Source organism: Bubalus kerabau, chromosome 6, assembly GCF_029407905.1.
Source record: "Bubalus kerabau isolate K-KA32 ecotype Philippines breed swamp buffalo chromosome 6, PCC_UOA_SB_1v2, whole genome shotgun sequence".
In the NCBI taxonomy this organism is placed as follows: domain Eukaryota; kingdom Metazoa; phylum Chordata; class Mammalia; order Artiodactyla; family Bovidae; genus Bubalus; species Bubalus kerabau.
In genome coordinates, this window is record NC_073629.1 from 82,502,080 (window position 1) to 82,521,951 (window position 19,872).

Consider the following 19,872-nt stretch of genomic DNA (forward strand, 5'->3'; position numbering starts at 1 on the left):
GGAAATACCATCTCAGAAGGTAGCAACCCTTCAGTGTTAAAACTTCATAAACATCAGATTGAGATACCCTAATTAGTATGGAGACCTGAAAAATGTGCATACCTTGAAATAACAGTGTTCACTTCGAAGATAGTAATGGTGTATATTTAAATCCAAAAAGAAAGAGCAAAGAAAAGAATATTTGTTTGAATTTTGTGAATTTTTCAAATGTATTTCCAAAGGTCTATAACTAAACATAATATATTTGTCCCAAATTAATATTTATTTCTAGTCATTTGGTTCTCCTAAAATCACAAGGAAGAAAAGTGCTGCAGACTATTCTCCAACAACTGGAACCTGTCAAATGAGCCCAATTGCTTCTCCCACAAGCTCAAAAGAACAAGAAAACAGAAATGGACCATCAAATGGTTAGTTGAACATTCTTTTCTGCTTATTGTGAGATTTTTTTCTAGGTGTTGGTTAAATCGGAATTTTGATTTAATAATATGTGAATCCTGCAGCAGCTGATTTTTGTCTTTTTTAAAGAATTCAACATAGAAAAGACTAGAATATAGGTAATACGTTGGACATAAATGTAAACTCTAGGCAGTTACATTAAAATGCTGCTGCAGACTTTGTTACCTTACTTTCCCATCCATTAAATAGAAATTATGGCGTGACTGCCTTCAGCCACTATCAATTATAATAGTTTAGCCCCTTAACAAGTTAACAAGCTATCCATCAGGTGCATAAATTAAAGGGCACTTAATTCAGGTAATGCACTACACTTTAATACTTCTAAATGTTATTTTTATTCATATTGTCCATTGAGTTTTATCCACATTTCCTGTGTCTTTATAGCTTGTTTTATTTATTGTATTTCATTCTCTTCTGTTACTACTTTAAGTGCACTTGCAAAAGGTTTGTATAATTACTGTTAGAGAATAATCTAATTTTAATATGAAATTCTTTATTTTAAATTATTGTTAGTTTAATTTTGACCACATATATTTCTTATCCTCTGGTAGTTTATTGCTAAAATATTCATTTAAAAGATGCAGGAATCTAGATTTCATAGGCTTAATTTTTAATATTGTAAAAAAGTCATGAATCAGTGACCTGTCAAGTTTCTATAATATGAAATATTAAGTAGGCTTAAATTGAAAAGAATATATTTTAGATATACTGTGATTAGCCTGATTCATATTTATTGTAAAACATTTGAGTGCTAAGTATATACTGGAAGCTACAGAGAAACAAAGAAGTCTCCTCATTTTACCTAATTTGTTGTAATGAAACCTATAATGAGATCTTAACTTTTGAATGACTTTAATCAGGTGCTTCTTAATCTTAAAGCTATCACTGTTAAGTTTGCTTTCACAAAAATACATGAAGATGTATATGTCTTCTTCAAGCTCTATAGTTCTGGGTTGTTGTTTTTTCTTTAATTCACTTGATACACCTTTTGTTTAAAATTAAAAATTAGTGCCTTAGATATGGAACATCTCTATACTGAAATGTGAATAGATTTTAAGTGGATACGTACTTAATTTCCATATTGAAATTAAATATGGACTTAAGGGAACATTTCCTTTGCCCATAAAAAGATTGGTCACATGATCTCAGTTGACATTTAAGTGGATAATTATCACTGGTTATAGTACTTGGTAAGCTCTTTTTTGAAAAGTCATATAGCAAGAGTTCCTAGGGTGCTGGTAATATTCTATTTCTATATGATGGCTATGCTGGCTCACTCTATAATTATTCATTAAACTGTACATATGTGTTCTATGTATTCTTTGATATATAGTTCTCACACAAGTCTCAAAATAGAATTCTGCCTAGGATCTTGTAGCAGATTATGTCATTTGTAATCATTATATTGATTTTCCTAATACTTCATCTTATTGTATTTTAAAAATAGAAAAGCTTGAGTCTTACAACTTAAGTTCTAAATGAAATTATAACTTCTGTTAACAGCGTTGCTTTTTAAGTATTGTACAAAACACAAGGTACAATTTAAATAAGCACTTCTGCTTAAAGCACATTTTCAAAGACATTTTAGGTGCTCATCTGTCTCATTTATTCTCCTGCCCTTCCCATGTTTACAGTACTTCAGCCACCCTTACTTTCTGGCTATTTGTCAATCATGCTGAGCCTGTTGCCTCCACAAGAACTGCACTTGCACTTCTTTCAACCTGGAATATTCTTCCTCCAGGTATTTATATGTGCTTTCTATGTTCAGTTGAATTACATACTATGTGAACAGGTGGCAATATTAAATTTAAATTTATTTACAATTATAAAAGGAAAAAAATCTAGATCTAAGTCTTCCCTCTACTTAAATTCTACATAGCCCTCAAATGGAGTGACTGCTTCCAGTTTATACAGTGAAGATATACCTACACACACACTCTCCCTCTCTCTCATTTGTCATTGTGTATATTGATTACATTTATGTATGGTTGTGTGTGTGTCGTTATACTGCCCTGCCCCTTAGTAGGAGTCATCCCCGTTCCTGCTGCTGCTGCTAAGTCGCTTCAGTCATGTCTGACTCTGTGTGACTCCATAGATGGCAGTCCACCAGGCTCCCCCATCACTGGGATATTCCAGGCAAGAACACTGGAGTGGGTTGCCATTTCCTTCTCCAATGCATGAAAGTGAAAAGTGAAAGTGAAGTCGCTCAGTCATGTCCAACTCTTAGCAACCCCATGGACTGCAGCCTACCAGGCTCCTCCAGCCATGGGATTTTCTAGGCAAGAGTGCTAGAGTGGGCTGCCATTGCCTTCTCCTATCCCCGTCCCTACCATTTGGCAAATTTTTCCAAAGTAGTATCCTTTTTAGAGGAGAGAAAAGATGGTAAAATTTTGTGTTCCTTTACTCCTAAGAATGCTCCTGTTTTTTAATAGTTGGGGTGGAAGGATAAACACCAAATTTGACAGTCAAAGAGAGTACTTGTAAAATAGACAATAGATGTGTAGAAATCACCCCAGATTGTAGCAGTGTTAACAGCATAGACAGATAAACAGATGGAGTATATGATAAAACAGTAAAGAAAAGTAATGGATAGAATAAACTCCAACATATGTCAAATAGGAGTTCCACAATAAAGAAGAAAAAAAGGAACAGAGGCAGTAGTCTAAGATATATGGACTATCAGGTTTTCGTAGTTGAGGAAAGATGGAAATTTCCAGATTAGAATAACATGCTTTGTCTGAGCAAGATGAATTAAAACAAACACACACCTAATCATATCATGATAAAACTGCAGAACATCAAAAACAAAGAGAAAATTTTAGCGACAGGCCGACATTACACTTCTCATCAGCATCTATAGTCTCCGGAAGGAAATGGAATAATACCAACTGAAAATCACATCTGAAGTTTTCATTCAGGAAGTAAGAATGAAGTAAAAGTATTTTCATTCAGTCTGAGAGAATTAACCATTCACAAATACTCCTTGAAAGATTATTAAAGAATATTCTTCTGTGAGTACATGCTCATAGTTCAGTTCAGTTCAGTCGCTCAGTCGTGTCCGACCTTTTGCGACCCCGTGAATCGCAGCACGCCAGGCCTCCCTGTCCATCACCAACTCCCGGAGTTCACTCAGACTCACGTCCATCGAGTCAGTGATGCCATCCGGCCAACTCATCCTCTGTCATCCCCTTCTCCTCCTGCCCCCAATCCCTCCCAGCATCATAACTGAGCCTCAAATAAAGGAATGGAATGCAAAGAGCAGTGGTAAAATAATAAATTAGCAAGCATGTTGGTAAATCTATAAACCTAGTTATAAAAATGTGATTACCAATTCTGCTGACTATAAAGCAAAAGAGTGGGTTAAAAACAAGTACTAATAGACCATAAGAGCTTGGAAGATATATGTGGAAGCAGGAAGGAATTACAAGTTTAAGGTCCTTGTAATCTTCAGGAAGCAGATGGAATATCTGTCAGTTGAACTTTTAATTGTGTTTTTGTTTACTTGCCTTTAAAATGGGGAAAATAACATCTACCTCAGGATTGTTCTAAGAATTAAAAGAATTAACATACAAAAAGTACTTAGAACAGTGACTGGCATATAGTAAGTGTTTAATACATATTTTCAGTTCAGTTCAGTCACTCTGTTGTGTCCAACTCTTTGTGACCCATGGATTGCAGCATGCCAGGCTTCCCTGTCCATCACCAACTCCCAAAGCTTACTCAAACTCATGTCCATTGAGTTGGTGATGCTATCCAACCATCTCATCCTCTGTTGTCCCCTTCTCCAACCCACTTCATTCTTTCCCAGCATCAGGGTCTTTTCCAGGGTTAGTTCTTTGCATCAGGTGGCCAAATATTGGAGTTTCAGCTTCATCATCAGTCCTTCCAATCAATATTCAGGACTGATCTCCTTTAGGATGGACTGGTTGGACCTCATTTCAGTCCAAGGGACTCTCAAGAATCTTCTCCACCACCACAGGTCAAAAGCATCAATTCTTTGGTACTCAGCTTTCTTTATACTCCAACTTTCACATGCATACCTGACTACTGGAAAAACCATAGCTTTGACTAGATGGACCTTTGTTGGCAAAGTAATGTCTCTGCTTTTTAATATGCTATCTAGGTTGATCATAGCTTTTCTTCCAAGGAGCAAGCATCTTTTAATTTCATGGCTACAGTCACCATCTACAGTGATTTTGGAGCCCCCCAAAATAAAGTCTTTCACTGTTTCCATTGTTTCCCCATCTATTTGCCATAAAATGATGGGACCGGATGCCATGATCTTAGTTTTCTGAATGTTGAGTTTTAAGCCAGCTTTTTCACTCCTCTTTGACTTTCATCAAGAGGCTCATTAGTTCCTCTTTGCTTTCTGCCATAAGGGTGGTGTCATCTGCATATCTGAGGTTATTGATATTTCTCCTGGCAATCTTGATTCCAGCTTGTGCTTTATCAAGCCTGGCATTTCACATGATGTACTCTGTATATAAGTTAAATAAACAGGGTGACCATATACGGCCTTGATATGCTTCTCTCCTGATTTGGAACCAGTCCATTTTTCCATGTCTGGTTCTAACTCTTGCTTCTTGACCTGCATACAGTTTTCTCAGGAGGCAGGAAAGGTGGTCTGGTATTCCCATCTCCTGAAGAATTTTCCAGTTTATTGTGATCCACACAGTCAAAGGCTTTGGTGTAGTCAATAAAGCAGAAGTAGATGTTTTTCTGGAGCTCTCTTGCTTTTTCAATGATCCAACAGATCTTGGCAATTTGATCTCTTGTTCCTCTGCCTTTTCTAAATCCATCTTGAACATCTGGAAGCTCTTGGTTCACATATTGTTGAAGTGTGGCTTGTAGAATTTTGAACATTACTTTGCTAGAGTGTAAGATGAGTGCAGTTGTGCAGTAGTTTGAATATTCTTTGGCATTGCCTTTCTTTGGGATTGGAATGAAAACTGATCTTTTCCAGTCCTGTGGCCACTGCTGAGGTTTCCAAATTTGCTGGCATACTGAGTGCAACACTTTTACAGCATCTTCTTTTAGGATTTGAAATAGGTCAACTGGAATTCCATTACCTCCACTAGCTTTGTTAGTAGTGATGCCTCCTAAGACCCATTTGACTTCATATCCCAGGATGTCTGGCTCCCAGTGAATGATCATGCCATCATGATTATCTGGGTCATGAAGGTTTTTTTTGTATAGTTCTTCTGTGTATTCTATCCACCTCTTCTTAATATCTTCTGCTTCTGTTAGGTCCATACCATTTTCATTTTTTATTGTGCCCATGTTTGCATGAAATGTTCCCTTGGTATCTCTAATTTTCTTGAAGAGATCTCTAGTCTTTCCCATTCTCTTGTTTTCCTCTATTTCTTTGCTTTGATCACTGAGGAAGGCTTTCTTATCTTTCCTTGCTATTCTTTGGAAATCAGCATTCAAATGGGTATATCTTTCCTTTTCTCCTTTGCCCTTAGCTTCTCTTCTTTTCTCAGCTATTTCTAAGGCCTCATCAGACAACCATTTCGCCTTTTTACATTTCTTTTTCTTGGGGATGGTCTTAATCCCTCCCTCCTGTACAGTGTCACGAACCTCTGTCCATAATTCTTCAGGCACTCTGTCTATCATATCTAATCCCTTGAATCTGTTTATCACTTACACTGTATAATCGTAAGGGATTTGATTTAGGTCATACCTGAATCGTCTAGTGGTTTTTCTTACTCTCTTCAATTTAAGTCTGAATTTTTCAATAAGGAAATACATATTTTAGCTATTTTTATGAATATTATTATCAAAGACATCATATGAGTTATTATAAAGGGGTAGAAAGAACAGTAAATATAGCTTCTTAAAAAACTAAGAGTTGGTATAAGAATATTAATATTAATATAGACCAAAATAGTTATGACAAAAGGGCTTTATTGCAAATAATAGAACTTCTTCCCGTAATGAAAGAATGAAAGATTCAGTACCAGGAAAGGAATCCTGAACCTATGTGCATGAAAAATAAAAACTCAGGCAAGACGTGACAAAATAGGACAGTATTATAAGGAGAAACTCACAAGTCCTTAATCATAGTAGGCTATTTTTTCAGAAACTGATAAAATAGATTTAAAAAGTTAGGAATGATAGAGATAGTTTATGTGTTTGTTTTTATTGTCATTCAAACCATACATTTTCTTTCAGTTTTATTGAACTAATAATTGACATATTGTTTAAGATGTTCAACATAATGATTTGACTTACATACATCATGAAATGATTATCCCAGTAAGTTTAGTGAACATCCATCACCCATTTCACTTTTCTGCTGTTGTTCTTTAGTCTCTCAGTTGTGTCCTACTGTTTGCTACCCCATGGACTGCAGCATGCAGGCTTCCCTGTCCTTCACCATCTCCCAGAGCTTACTCATTTCACATAGATATAAATAAAAGGAAAAAATTTTTCCCTGTGATGGGAGTGTTAGCTTTCTCTCTTAACAGCTTTCATATATAACATACCACAGTATTAATTATATTCATCATGTTGTATGTTACATACCTAGTACTTATTTGTCTTATGACTAAGGTTTGTACCTTTTGACTACCTTCGTCTCATTCCTCCTTCCCACTACTATGTGCCTCTAGTTGTATTCCATAGTGGCTGCACTAATTGATATTCCCACTAGTAGTGCGTAACGATTCTCTTTTCTCCATATCTTTGTCAACACTTGTTGATTCTTCTCTTTTTGATAATAGCCATTCTGACCACATATGAGGTTTGGTTTGTATTTCCCCGATTATTAGTCATTTGAGCATCTTTTCATGTGCCTGCTGGCTATCTGTATATCTTCGTTGGAAAAATATCTGTTGAGACCCTCTGCCCATCTTATAATCAGGTTGTTTGGTTTTTTGATGTTAAAGTATTTACGTTCTTTGTATATTTGGGATATTAACTCCTTACTAGACATATCATTTTGAAATATCATTTCCATTCAGTAGACAGTAGTTTCCTTTACTATGCAAAACTTTTTTAGTTTGATATATTTCCATTTATTTATTTTTGCTTTTGTTTCCCTTGCCTGAGAAGATAATATAAAAAAAATATATTACTAAGTCCAATGTCAAAGATCTTACTGCCTATGCTTTCTTCTAGAAGTTGTATGGTTTCAGGTCTTACATTGGAATCAGAGTGTGAACTCTAGTTTTGTTCTTTCTCAAGACTGTTTGGCTATTTGAGTATCTTGTTTGTTATAAAGTATAAAATATTTAGAATTGAGTGATAATAAAAACATGTCAGCACTTAGAGGAAAAAATTTATACCTAAACATGGCATGATAATGAAAGCATTCATAGTGGGTTCACATTTATCAGTGCATATATTTTAAAAAGATGACTGAAAACTAAAAAGCTGAACATTCAACTAGAAAGATAGAAAAAGAACAATAGAACAAACCATAAAAAGTAGAAGAAAATAGGAAAAATATAAACAGAAAAATATTACATAGAAATTGTTCAATTAAAAGAATAATAGGCTCTCATTCACCTCTTAGCCTACAGACTCCAACTTGATCTGCAATAACTCTTTTAGAAAAAAAAATTTAGTATGTGACACCTCAGACAAGTAATTTTAAACCTCTCTGGGTCAAGGTTTTCCTCAATTCTTAATTTCTGGTTTGGGACCAAAAGATCCCTGAGATGTGCCAAGTGTAAAGTATATTTATCAAGAAGCAGCATGATACTGGCCTAAACCTGCTTGAACTTTAAATTAATTTATTAGTAAATAATCAGCATCTTGGCTAATAGAATAATCTTTTTAGCTAAATGGCTGGATTCAGATCCTGACTATACCACTTACTAGCATTAGAGCTTCAGATAAATTTTATGACCATTCTGTGCATTTGTTGTCTCATCTGCAAAATGGGAATAAGAATGACTATCTCAGAGGTGTGCAGATTAACTAGTTAATATAATATAACATTTAAAACAGTGCCTGGCCCTAAAGGCACTTTTTTAACTGTTAGCCATCATCATCACCATTGTTGATTATACTTCTAAACATTATTATCATTATTATCTATCGAAAGATATCCTCATTAGTTCAAGAAAGGGCTTCTGGGAGCCTTACCAGAAAGTCCAAATACAATTTTTAAAGCAGTCCCGATTCAGTGATATTACATTTATCACCAGTGTTTTGTGAAACTACATTTAAAGGGAATCAAGTACACAATTATTGGAGAAGGAAATGGCAACCCACTCCAATGTTCTTGCCTGGTGAATCCCAGGGACAGGGGAGCCTGGTGGGCTGCCGTCTGTGGGGTCGCACAGAGTCAGATACAACTGAAGCGACTTAGCAGCAGCAGCAGCAAGTACACAATTATTAATCATATATAGCGTAGCAAGGAAGAGTACGTAGAATCCACAGTACTTTAGTGTATGTTAATTGCTAATAAAATGGAATGAAATAAGGAAAAGTGATTATTAAATAAGTGGAAAACTCTTGGTGTGATAGGGTCCACTCAGTACTCTTTGATAACTGATCCAAATGTTATTCTTTGAGACATTAAAATTCCTCCTATTTAACAATTGAAACGTCTATTATTTAAAAGCATAAATCCTGGGTGCTTCTCTGATGGCTCAATGGTAAGTAATCTGCCTACCAATGCAGGATACCCGGGTTTAATCCCTGATCTGGGAAAATCTCACATGCCTCAGAACAACTAAACCTGCACCACAACTTTTTTTTTTTTTTAATTTATTTATTAATTGGAAGATAATTGCTTTGCAGAATCTTATTGGTTTCTGCCAAACATCAACATGAATCAGCCACAGATAGATATATGTCCCTTCCCTCTTGAACCTCCCTCTCATCTCCCTCCCCATCCTACCCCTCTAAGTTGTTACAGAGCCCTGGCTTGAGTTCGAGTCATAACAGCAAATTCCCATTGGCTATCTATTTTACATATAGTACTGTAAGTTTCCATGTAACTGTCTCCATACATCCCATCCTCTCCACCCTCACCCCTGTCCCGTGTCCATAAGGCTGTTCTCTATGTCTGTGTTTCCACTGCTGCCCTGCAAATAATTTCATCAACTTTTGCACCTGTACTCTGGAGTTCAGGAACTGCAACTACTAAGCCCTCGACCCGTAACTACTGAAGCCTGTGTGCCCTAGAGCCCATGCTTCGCAGCAGGGGAAGCCACCACAATGAGAAGCCCTCGCACAACTAGAGTAGCCCCAGTAACTGCAACTAAAGAAAAGCCTGCAGAGCAACAAAGACCCAGCACAGCCAAACGTAAATAAATTATATATATATAAAAGAAAAACAAAACATAAGTCCTTCCATGAGAAGATTGAAATTAATGCTATTAGTTATGTTTTATAGTTAGTGATATCTGACTAATCCCCTTATAATAATCATAATGTTTAGAAAGGCCTAAAACACCTGGTGAAAATTCAAATAAAGCAGTCTTTTGCTGTTTCTCACCTAGCACTACTGACTGCTTGTTCTAAAAATGTGAAAAATAATTACAGGTTAAAAGAACAAAGTAATATGGTGGAGCTTTATTGAATGGAAATAGCTTAATTCAAAATTCAGGAAGTTAGTATTAATCTTTAGGCAAAGATTAATACTGTTTTAAGAAATAAAAGTATGTAGTGTAGTTTTCATTTGTGGTTTTTCTATTAAAAATACTTTTTTTGAGAGACAGATTTTAATGAACTTACTTACTTCCCCAAAGTTCTCCAAAATCATAAGTAAAATATTGTTACTCTTTTCCCCATTCATCTTTTATTAAATAAACTCTTAACCATATTGACTTATTCTATTTGGAATTTAAGGATACCAATAAATCAAATAATGAAAAGTTAATAACAAGAGAGGTAACTAGGACTTCAGCAAAATTTCTAGACCACAAGTTTTTCTGTTTTGGGCATTAAAGACTATTATGAGATAAAAATTTAGTTATGACATAGTTTTTTTTGAGAGAAGGCATAAGTTCCAAAGTAACAACGAGAGAAATTATTGTTAGTTTCTAAACCACCTCGGTCAATGAAATTGTAAATTTCCTCAAGAAATAGAAGCAAATGAGAGTAATGGAGTACAAATTAAATGAAGAAAAAAATGTAAACCAGCAATGGATAGTCTGTTCCAGACAATATATTTTTTAATGTGTTAATAAATCACACTTAAATTTTAAAGAAGTTGCCTTCATGTTATCTGCGTATTTGATTTCATCTGGAAGTATTGGATCCTCCTGCAGTATTATCTAGAACTATGCCATCCAGTACATGTACATGTTGAACATGTAGAGTGGGACTGATCTGATTGAAATGTGCTATAAGAATACACACCAGGTATTAAAATCTTAGTTTGCAAAAAATGATATATATATTAATAATTTATATAGATTGTGTGTTAATATAAGAATATTTGGGTATATTGGGTTAAATCAAATATTCAAATTTGACTCTTTTTCCTTTTATAAAAATTTTGTTAGTAGATTTTAAATTAATGAGTGACTCTTATTATATTTCTTTTGGAGAGTGTGAGCTTGTTTTTCATGGTGCATTGTACCAAACAATTTTTTAGAAAAGTAGTAACTGCCAGTTGTTGAGCAAGTGGAGCTATATTAAAATGTGTAGTGAGAGAAGGTGCCAATGTTTGTATTATAAAAAGTGAATTTTCTTCACTGATTTTCATTAGTAGTAATGAGTTTGGATTATTCATTCATTTGCTTCTTTATTCATTCAGTAAAAGGCCAGTACATGTAAAACAGAATCTCTAACTATGCTAATGTGTCCTCAAGTATGAGGACTAAGTCAATATGCACTTTTAAATTGAAGTTTAAAAGTTGATTTACAATATTGTGATTTACAGCATAGTGATTCAGTATTTTTGCAGATTATATTCCATTGCAATTTATTAGAAGATAATAGGTATCATTCCCTATGCTATACAGTGTATCTCACTGTCTTATATATAATTATCTGTGTCTGTACATCCTAAACCACTAATTTGTCCCTCCCCTTTTCGCTTTCCCCTTTGGTAACCACAAGTTTGTTTTATCTGTGAGTCTGTTTCAGTTTTGTATATACATTCATTTATTATCTTTTAAATTCCACTTATAAATGACACCATGCAGTATTTGAAATATCTTCAAAGGCATTAAAGGTATTTCCAAGAGTTTACTAAATCATTTAGCATTTAAGCAGTCAGGTACTTTTGTCCCTAAAATTATATTTGATTTACTGTGCTATCATGAGGAGCTCACTATTGTCTAGATATTAGTATCAACAATTCCTTGTTGTTAACTGTGAGACAAAAAAATAGGAGTTAAATAATATAAACTGGAAACTTTAATAATTTTTATTAAAATATTTGATGAAAGCATCCTTTATAAAGTAAAGTTTATATTATCCAGTTGGGTTTATCTAGTTTTTCTTTTTAATATACCAAGCCCCAATAGAAATTTTATTCAAAAGATTGTTTCTTCTGTATAATATAATCCATGAATAAAAAATTAGAATGGAAAAAAAATAAAAATAAAAAATTAGAATGGGAAATAAAAAAAGAAACAAAGTACCTATTGCAAAGTTCTTCACAATATTGCAAAAATTTTCCCATACCAAATTTCAGGATACTTTTTCATTAACTACTGTTCTTTCATTTGTCTACCCTTTTATTTTTTATTTAAAATTTGGTGATCTAAATTCTATTTAAAGTTTGACAATTTTGCTTTAACTTTATGTTCCTTTTATTGCACACATAGGAAAGAGGAAAAACTTGAATCACCTCAGTATAAACAAAAGAATGGAATCTACTATGCAAGACAATGAGTAAGTTTGTTTTTGCTGAAATAATATACATGTGTCTTAAAAAGATCATATTTGTTAAAGTGATGTTTATAGAAATGTTTATAGTTTATAGAAATGAATAAAAAGTTTGTAGAACTATTTTTTCTTAAAGAAGTAACATACTTTATTTATGATTGTTTTAACAGTGTTCATATGATGGTGATATGCATGCATGCTAAGTCGCTTCAGTCATGTCCCAACTCTGTGCAACTCTATGGATAGCAGCCCACCAGGCTTTTCTGTCCGCAGGATTCTCTAAGCAAGAATACTAGAGTGGGTTGCCATTTCCGTCTCCATTGATGGTGATATATGATACCTTAATTTTAATACCCATTTATTCCAGTTCTCCCAGTCTATGCTTAAGAAACTAGCTTAGAGTAAAACTGAGGAAAACACCCTCTTTGGATGGAGAAGTAATATATTAATTTACAACATGAGACCATAAGCCCCCAATGGATAGATGCCTCATTTTCCTCATCTTTACCCATCCATCACATTGTATGGCACAAAGAAGATACAGCTGGAAAAGTAATGGATGGATGGAGAAGTAATATTTTAGAACATAATGCCTAAAAAATAACTGGTTCAGGAGCTAGGAACATAGTGAAGCCAGCAGAATGAGGAATCTAGAGGAACCTAGAAGGCTTATTGGCCATCAGTCAACAATTTTCATATTGGCCTGTCAATAGTGCCTTGAATGAAATAGTTTTGTGTAGAAAGCTACTGCCTGTGGATTCTGGAAAGAATATTTATATCTGTTCACTAAGACTTGAAAAATTGAAATAAGCAGAACAGGGAGTTGAATTTTCATAGTAGTTCATGTGTTCAGCTCATTTACTTTTCTAGCTGTATCTTCTTTGTGCCATACAATGTGATAGATGGGTAAAGATGAGGAAAATGAAGTATCTACCCATTGGGGGCTTATGGACTCATGTTGTAAATTAATACACCTTCCCTGACTTAGAAGTGGGTTATAGGTTATGGTTTAAAATCTTATTTATTTATTTAAATTGAAGTACAATTGATTTACAGTCTTGTATTAGTTTCAGATGTACAGCACAGTGATTTAGTTTTTTATATGTGTGTGTGTGTTCTTTTCAGATTCTTTTCCATTATAGGTTATTACAAGATATTGAATATAGTTCCCTATGCTATACAGTAGGCCCTTGTTGTTTATCTGTTTTATATATAGTAGTGTATATCTGTTAATCCCAAACTGCTTATTTATCCCTGCCTTCCTCCCCCACTTTTCCCTTGATAACCATAGGTTTATTTTCTATGTGAATGTGTTTCTGTTTTGTAAATAAGTTTGTGTCGTTTTTTTTAAATTCCACATATAAGTGATATCATATGACATTTGTATTTCTCTGACTTGACTTCAGTTAGTATCTCTAGGTCCATCCAATTTAAAGGGCATTATTTCATTCTTTTTATGGCTGACTGATACTCCATTGGGTTATGCCACATGTTGTTTATCCATTCATCTGTCAGTGGACACTTAGATTGCTTCCATGTCTTGGCTATTGTAAATAACGCTGCTATGAACATTGGGGTGCATGCATCTTTTTGAAATAGAGTCCTTTCCAGATATATGCCCAGGAGTGGGATTGCTGAATGATACAGTAACTATTTTTAGTTTTTTAAGGTGCCTTCCTACTGTTTTGCATAGTGGCTACACCAGTTTACCTTCCCACCAACAGTGTAGGAGGATTTCCTTTTCTCCACACCCCCTCCAGCATTTGTTATATGTGGACTTTTTGATGATGATCATTCTGAGCAATGTAAGGTGATATGCACTGTAGTTTTGATTTTGCAGTTCTCTAATTAGCAATGTTAAATGTCTTTTCACGTGCCTGTTGGCCATCTGTATGTCTTCTTTGGAGAAATGTCTATGTAGGTCTTCTGCCCAGTTTTTGATTGAGTTGTTTGTTTTTTTGTTAGCAACTTGTATGAATTGTTTCTGTAATTTGGAAATTAAGCTCATTGGTTCCCTCATTTGCAAATGTTTTCTCCCAGTCTGTAGGTTGTCTTCTCATTTCATTTATGGTTTCCTTTCCAGTGGAAAAATGTGTAATTTTAATTATAGCACATTTGTTTATTTTTGCTTTTATTTCCATTACTCTAGGAGACAGATCCAAAAAAAATATTGCTGTGATTTATGTCGAAGAGTGTTCTTCTGCGTATGTTTTCCTCTAAGAGTTTTATAGTATTGAGTCTTATATTTAGGCCTTTAATACATTTTATTTTTGTATATGGTGTTAGATAATGTTCTAGTTTCTTTTTTTTACATGTAGCCGTTCAATTTTCCCAGCACCACTCATTAAAGAGACTGTCTTTTCTCCATTGTATATTCTTGCCCTCTTTATTGTAAATTAATTGACCATAACTGCATGGGTTTATTTCTTGGCTTCCTATCTTTTTCCATTGATCTATGTGTCTGTTTTTGTTCCAGTACTTTACTGTTTTGATGAGTGTAGCTTTGTAGTATAGTCAGAAGTCAGGGAGCCTAATTCCTCCAGCTCTGTTCTTTCTTAAAATTGCTTTGGCTATTGGGGGTCTTTTGTGTTTCCATACAAATTTTTAAAATTATTTGTTATAGTTCTGGAAAAAATGCTATCGGTAATATGATACAGATTGCATTTAAGCTGTAGATTGCCTTGGTTAAGTATAGTCATTTTGACAACATCAGTTCTTCCAGTCCAGAAACATAGTATGTCTTTCTGTCTGTTTATGTTGTCTTCAATTTCTTTGAATTCAGCATCTTATAATTTTTGAAGTAAATCTTTAGGTAGGTTTATTCCTAGGTATTTTATTCTTCTTGAGATGATGGTAGATGGGATTATTTCTTTAATTTCTCTGTCTTTTGTTCTTAGTACATAGAAATGCAACTGATTTCTATATTTTAATTTTGTATCCTACAGCTTTACCAACTCCTTGATGAGCTCTAGTAGTTTTCTTGTGGTGTCTTTAGGATTTTTTGTATACAGTATCATGTCATCTGCAAACATTGACAGTTTTATTTCTTCACTTCCAGTTTGGATTCCTTTTATTTCTTTTTCTTCTCCAATTGCTGGACTAGAACTTCCAAAACTATGTTGAATAAAAGTGGCAAGGGTGTGTGGTTACTGATCTTAGAGGAAATGCTTTTAGCTTTTCACTATTGAGTATGATATTAGCTGTGGATTTGTCATATATAGTCTTTATTATGTTGAGATATGTTCCCCTGTGCCAACTTTCTAGAGAGTTTTTATCGTAAATGGATGTTGAATTTCATCAAAACCTTTTTCTGCATCTATTGAAATAAATGAAATTTATTATTCAGTTTGTTAATGTGTGGTGTATCACATTGATTTGCTGGTATTGAAAAATCTTTGCATCTCTGGGATAAATCCCATTTGATTATGAGGTATGACCCTTTTAATGTATTGTTGGATTCAGTTTGCTCGTATTTTGTTGAGGATTTTTTCACATATGGTATTTCAACAGTGGTATTGGCCTGTCATTTTCTTTTTGTGTGATATCTCTGTCTAGTTTTGGTATCAAGGTCTTGTTGGCTTCACAGAATGAGTTTGGGAGTGTTCCTTCCTCTGCAGGTTTTTTAAAATAGTTTCAGAAGAACAGGTTTTAAATGTTTGATAGAATTCACTTGTGAAACCGTCTAGTCCTAGACTTTTGGTTTTGGGCAGTTTTTAAATTACTAATTCAATTTCTGTACTTATGATTGGTCTGTTCATATTTTCTATCTTTTTCTGGTTCAGTCTTGGGTCTGAATAATTTTTAAACCATTTGAATGAATCTTAGAATGCATTTTCCATACAAATTGTGTTGTAATTTGTGGTTAAGACCTCATTTCAGGCTACATGTATATTTTTTTCATAATGTAGGTAATGTATAGTATTAATCAGTGGTAGTCTGGGTAAAAAAAAAAATATGAAGAATGCCACATAGAGTATAATAGGGACAAAAATAAGAGTTTATCAAAGAGGTCTCCTAGTTTGACATCTGTATATATCACCTGTACCCCTTTATCTTTTTATAGCTGCTTTCCCTAGTCATACTCCCCCCAGTCCAAATATTTTTATGTGCTCTATCCCACAAATAGTTTTGTTATAAATTACTACTCCTCCTTCCTTTAACCAAACTTCTAGCTTCCTTGGTGAAACAAATTTCAGCTAGATATTAAGATAAAAACATTATTTTTTAACTCACTTAATATATTTTAAAATAGACAATAGATGTATATAATAGAAACTCAAATTGTCCAAAAGGATATATAGAAATCAAGTGGCAAGCAATGATTTTTGAATCACGTATATTCTTAGATTTCCTTTATTATTTTATAAAACCATTCAAAAGACTTATATCTTTTAAATCTGACTTATATCTTTTAAATCTGAAATTAAACTATTTCATGCTTTTAGATAAGTTTTAAGTGATTATAACATTTTATGATTTGTTTTGGCAGTTGTATTAGATTACAGTTTTCCAGAGAAAGAGAAAGAATAGCAGATGTGCATACATATAGTAATGTAATAATGAGAATGAAATATAGTGTGATATAATAATTATTGATTAATAATGAATTGTATATAATTACATATATAGATAGACTTACTGTGAAGAATTGACTCATGCAAATCTGGAGGCTAAGTCCTACAATGTACCGTCAGCAAGCTGGAGACCCAGCAAAGCCAGTGGTGTGATTCCAGTCCAAGTCTAAAGGCCTAACCATCAGGAGATCCAGTGGTGTGAATCTCAGTTCAGGGACACAGAGCAATGTCCCAGCATGAGCAGACAGGCAGCAAACTCAACCTCCCATCCTCTACTTTTTCTTCTGTTCAGACCCTCAGTGGATTGGATGATACCCATTCACATTTGGGAGGACAATTTACTGAGCCAGTAAACAAAGACACAGGAGCCTGGTGGGCTGCATGCCATGGGATCGCAAAGAGTCGGGCACGACTGAGTGACTAACACTTACTAAACTAAGACAGTTACATAGCAGTGATTTTCTAACTCCATCATCCTATTAATTGGCCTTTTTTTAATTCATGAATTCTCTTTGTATATGTATTTCATTATATGCAATTTTATCACATCTACCACCACAGTCAAGACATAGAATAGTCCTCTTTGCTATATAAAGTGTATTTTCAATCACTGGCTTATTCTCTTTTAGGCAGAAGAGTAACTTATTTCTATACTTATCCAAATAAAGCCTTTTTAATAGTAATGTTATGCTAGAATCAGGTTCTGTTTTTTTTGTTTTTTATCTATACAATTTAATTGTGACAATTAACCACATTTCAGAACTCTGATTTTCTCTTTACTGTATTTTAAGTGTTTGATCATATGTAAGAATACTGACTTATGTATCACTTTCTGCTTAAATGAAGGTCTCTGGGTAACTTAGTAGAAAACATTTATTGAAAACATAGGATGAAGGTATAATTATGCTTCCATTCTGTAGGTAATCAAAGACTAAGAGGGAGACAAGTATTTACTTTTATTTTCAACTGTTTAAAATTCTTGACAGAAAAAAAATGGAAACTTTCTTCCAAACATCAGTATTAAGATAAGCATGCTCACTTTCACCACTAGTATTCAATATTTTACTGGAAATTCTAGCCATAGCAATTAGATAAGAAAAAAGAGTAAAAGGCATCCAATTGAAAAAGAAGAAATAAAACCATCTCTATTTGCAGATAACTTGATCTTCTTGATCCTACATAGAGAGACTCCTGAAGAATGCACAAGAAGCTGTTAGTACTAATAAACAAAGTCAGCAAAATTACAAGGTATAAGATCAGTACACAAAAATCCATTGTGTTTCTATACACCTGCTGTAAATAGTTTGAAAGAATTGAAGGAGGCAATTCTGTTTATAGTAGGATTTAGAAGAATAAATCCTTCCTGGTTTCCTTGATGGCTCAGAGGGTAAAGCATCTGCCTGCAATGCTGGAGACCCGGGTTCAATCCCTGGGTCAGGAAGATCCCCTGGAAAAGAAAATGGTAACCCACTCCAGTACTCTTGCCTGGAAAATCCCGTGGACGGAGAAGCCTGTTAGGCTACAGTCCATGGGGTCACAAAGAGTTGGACACGACTGAGTGACTTCACTTCACTTCACTTAGAAGAATAAAATATCTAGGAATAAATTTAACCACAGAGGTGAAAGAGTTTGTACACTGGAAATTGCAAAGTATTGCTGAGAGAAATTGAAGAAGACCTAAATAAATGGAAAAACAATCTGCTTTCATGGGCAGAAGATTTAATATTGTTAAGGTATCTGTACCTCTACCCAAAGTGATCTACACACTTAATGTAATGCCTATCAAAATTCCACACCGTGTAAAAAACTATTCAGGCATAAAAATGATTGAGGTTCTGATACATGCTGTATAGCATGATGAACCTTGAAAACATGGTAAGTGAAATAAGCCAAATACAAAAGGACGAATGTTATACAATTTCAGTTATGTGCAATATCTAGAGTAGGCAACTTTAAAGAGACAGAAAGTATATCAGAGATTACCAGAGGCTAAGGGCTATTGTTTAATGTTATGGAGTTTCTGTTTGTGGTAATGGTGCTGGTTTAGTTACTAAGTCGTGTCTGACTCTTGCGACCTCATGGACTATAGCCTGCCAGGCTCCTCTGTCCCTGGGATTCTCCAGTCAAGAATACTGGAGTGGGTTGCCATTTCCTTCTCCAGCAGATCTTCCTGACCCAGGAATCGAACCCAGGTCTCCTGCATTGCAGGCAGATTCTTTACCAACTGAGCTACAAGGGAAGCCTGAAATAGTTCATTGTATTTGTTTTAGTCTGTGGTAATAGAATGATTTTGAAAATAGATAGTGTTGATGGTTGTAAAGCTTTGTGAATGTAATTAATACCACTGAAGTGTACACTTTAAAACGGTAAAATGACAACTTTTATATTTTTTATATACACACACGCACACTACAATAAGAAAAAATTTTGAATTGAAAAACAACTACAGGGACAACATGAATATGCATTGTTTAACAAGATGGTAACTCAGTCCTTAAAGTGAGCTCAGTCCTTACAAAAACATTAAAATCACAGCTCAGTTCAGTTCAGTTCAGTCGCTCAGTTGTGTCCAACTCTTTGCAACCCCATGAATCGCAGCACGCCAGGCCTCCCTGTCCATCACCAACTCCCGGAGTTCACTCAGACTCATGTCCATCGAGTCAGTGATGCCATCCAGCCATCTCATCCTCTGTCGTCCCTTTCTCCTCCTGCCCCCAATCCCTCCCAGCATCAGAGTCTTTTCCAATGAGTCAACTCTTCACATGAGGTGGCCAAAGTACTGGAGTTTCAGCTTTAGCATCATTCCTTCCAAAGAAATCCCAGGGCTGATCTCCTTCCGAATGGACTGGTTGGATCTCCTTGCAGTCCAAGGGACTCTCAAGAGTCTTCTCCAACACCACAGTTCAGAAGCATCAGTTCTTCGGCGCTCAGCCTTCTTCACAGTCCAACTCTCACATCCATACATGACCACAGGAAAAACCATAGCCTTGACTAGAAGGACCTTTGTTGGCAAAGTAATGTCTCTGCTTTTGAATATGCTACC

At 34.7% G+C, this 19,872-nt stretch overlaps 1 protein-coding gene across 5 annotated transcripts in view; it reads left to right on the plus strand.

Moving 5' to 3' along the window:
* Positions 1–19,872, plus strand: part of ITGB3BP (integrin subunit beta 3 binding protein) — a 98,963-nt gene that overhangs the window by 39,084 nt on the left and 40,007 nt on the right. For all 5 annotated transcript variants that reach the window (XM_055585627.1, XM_055585626.1, XM_055585628.1 and 2 more), the window contains exons 3-4: positions 272–407; positions 12,195–12,261. In XM_055585627.1, coding sequence (XP_055441602.1) covers positions 272–407; positions 12,195–12,261 — 203 coding nt within the window. The remainder of the gene's footprint in view (positions 1–271; positions 408–12,194; positions 12,262–19,872) is intronic.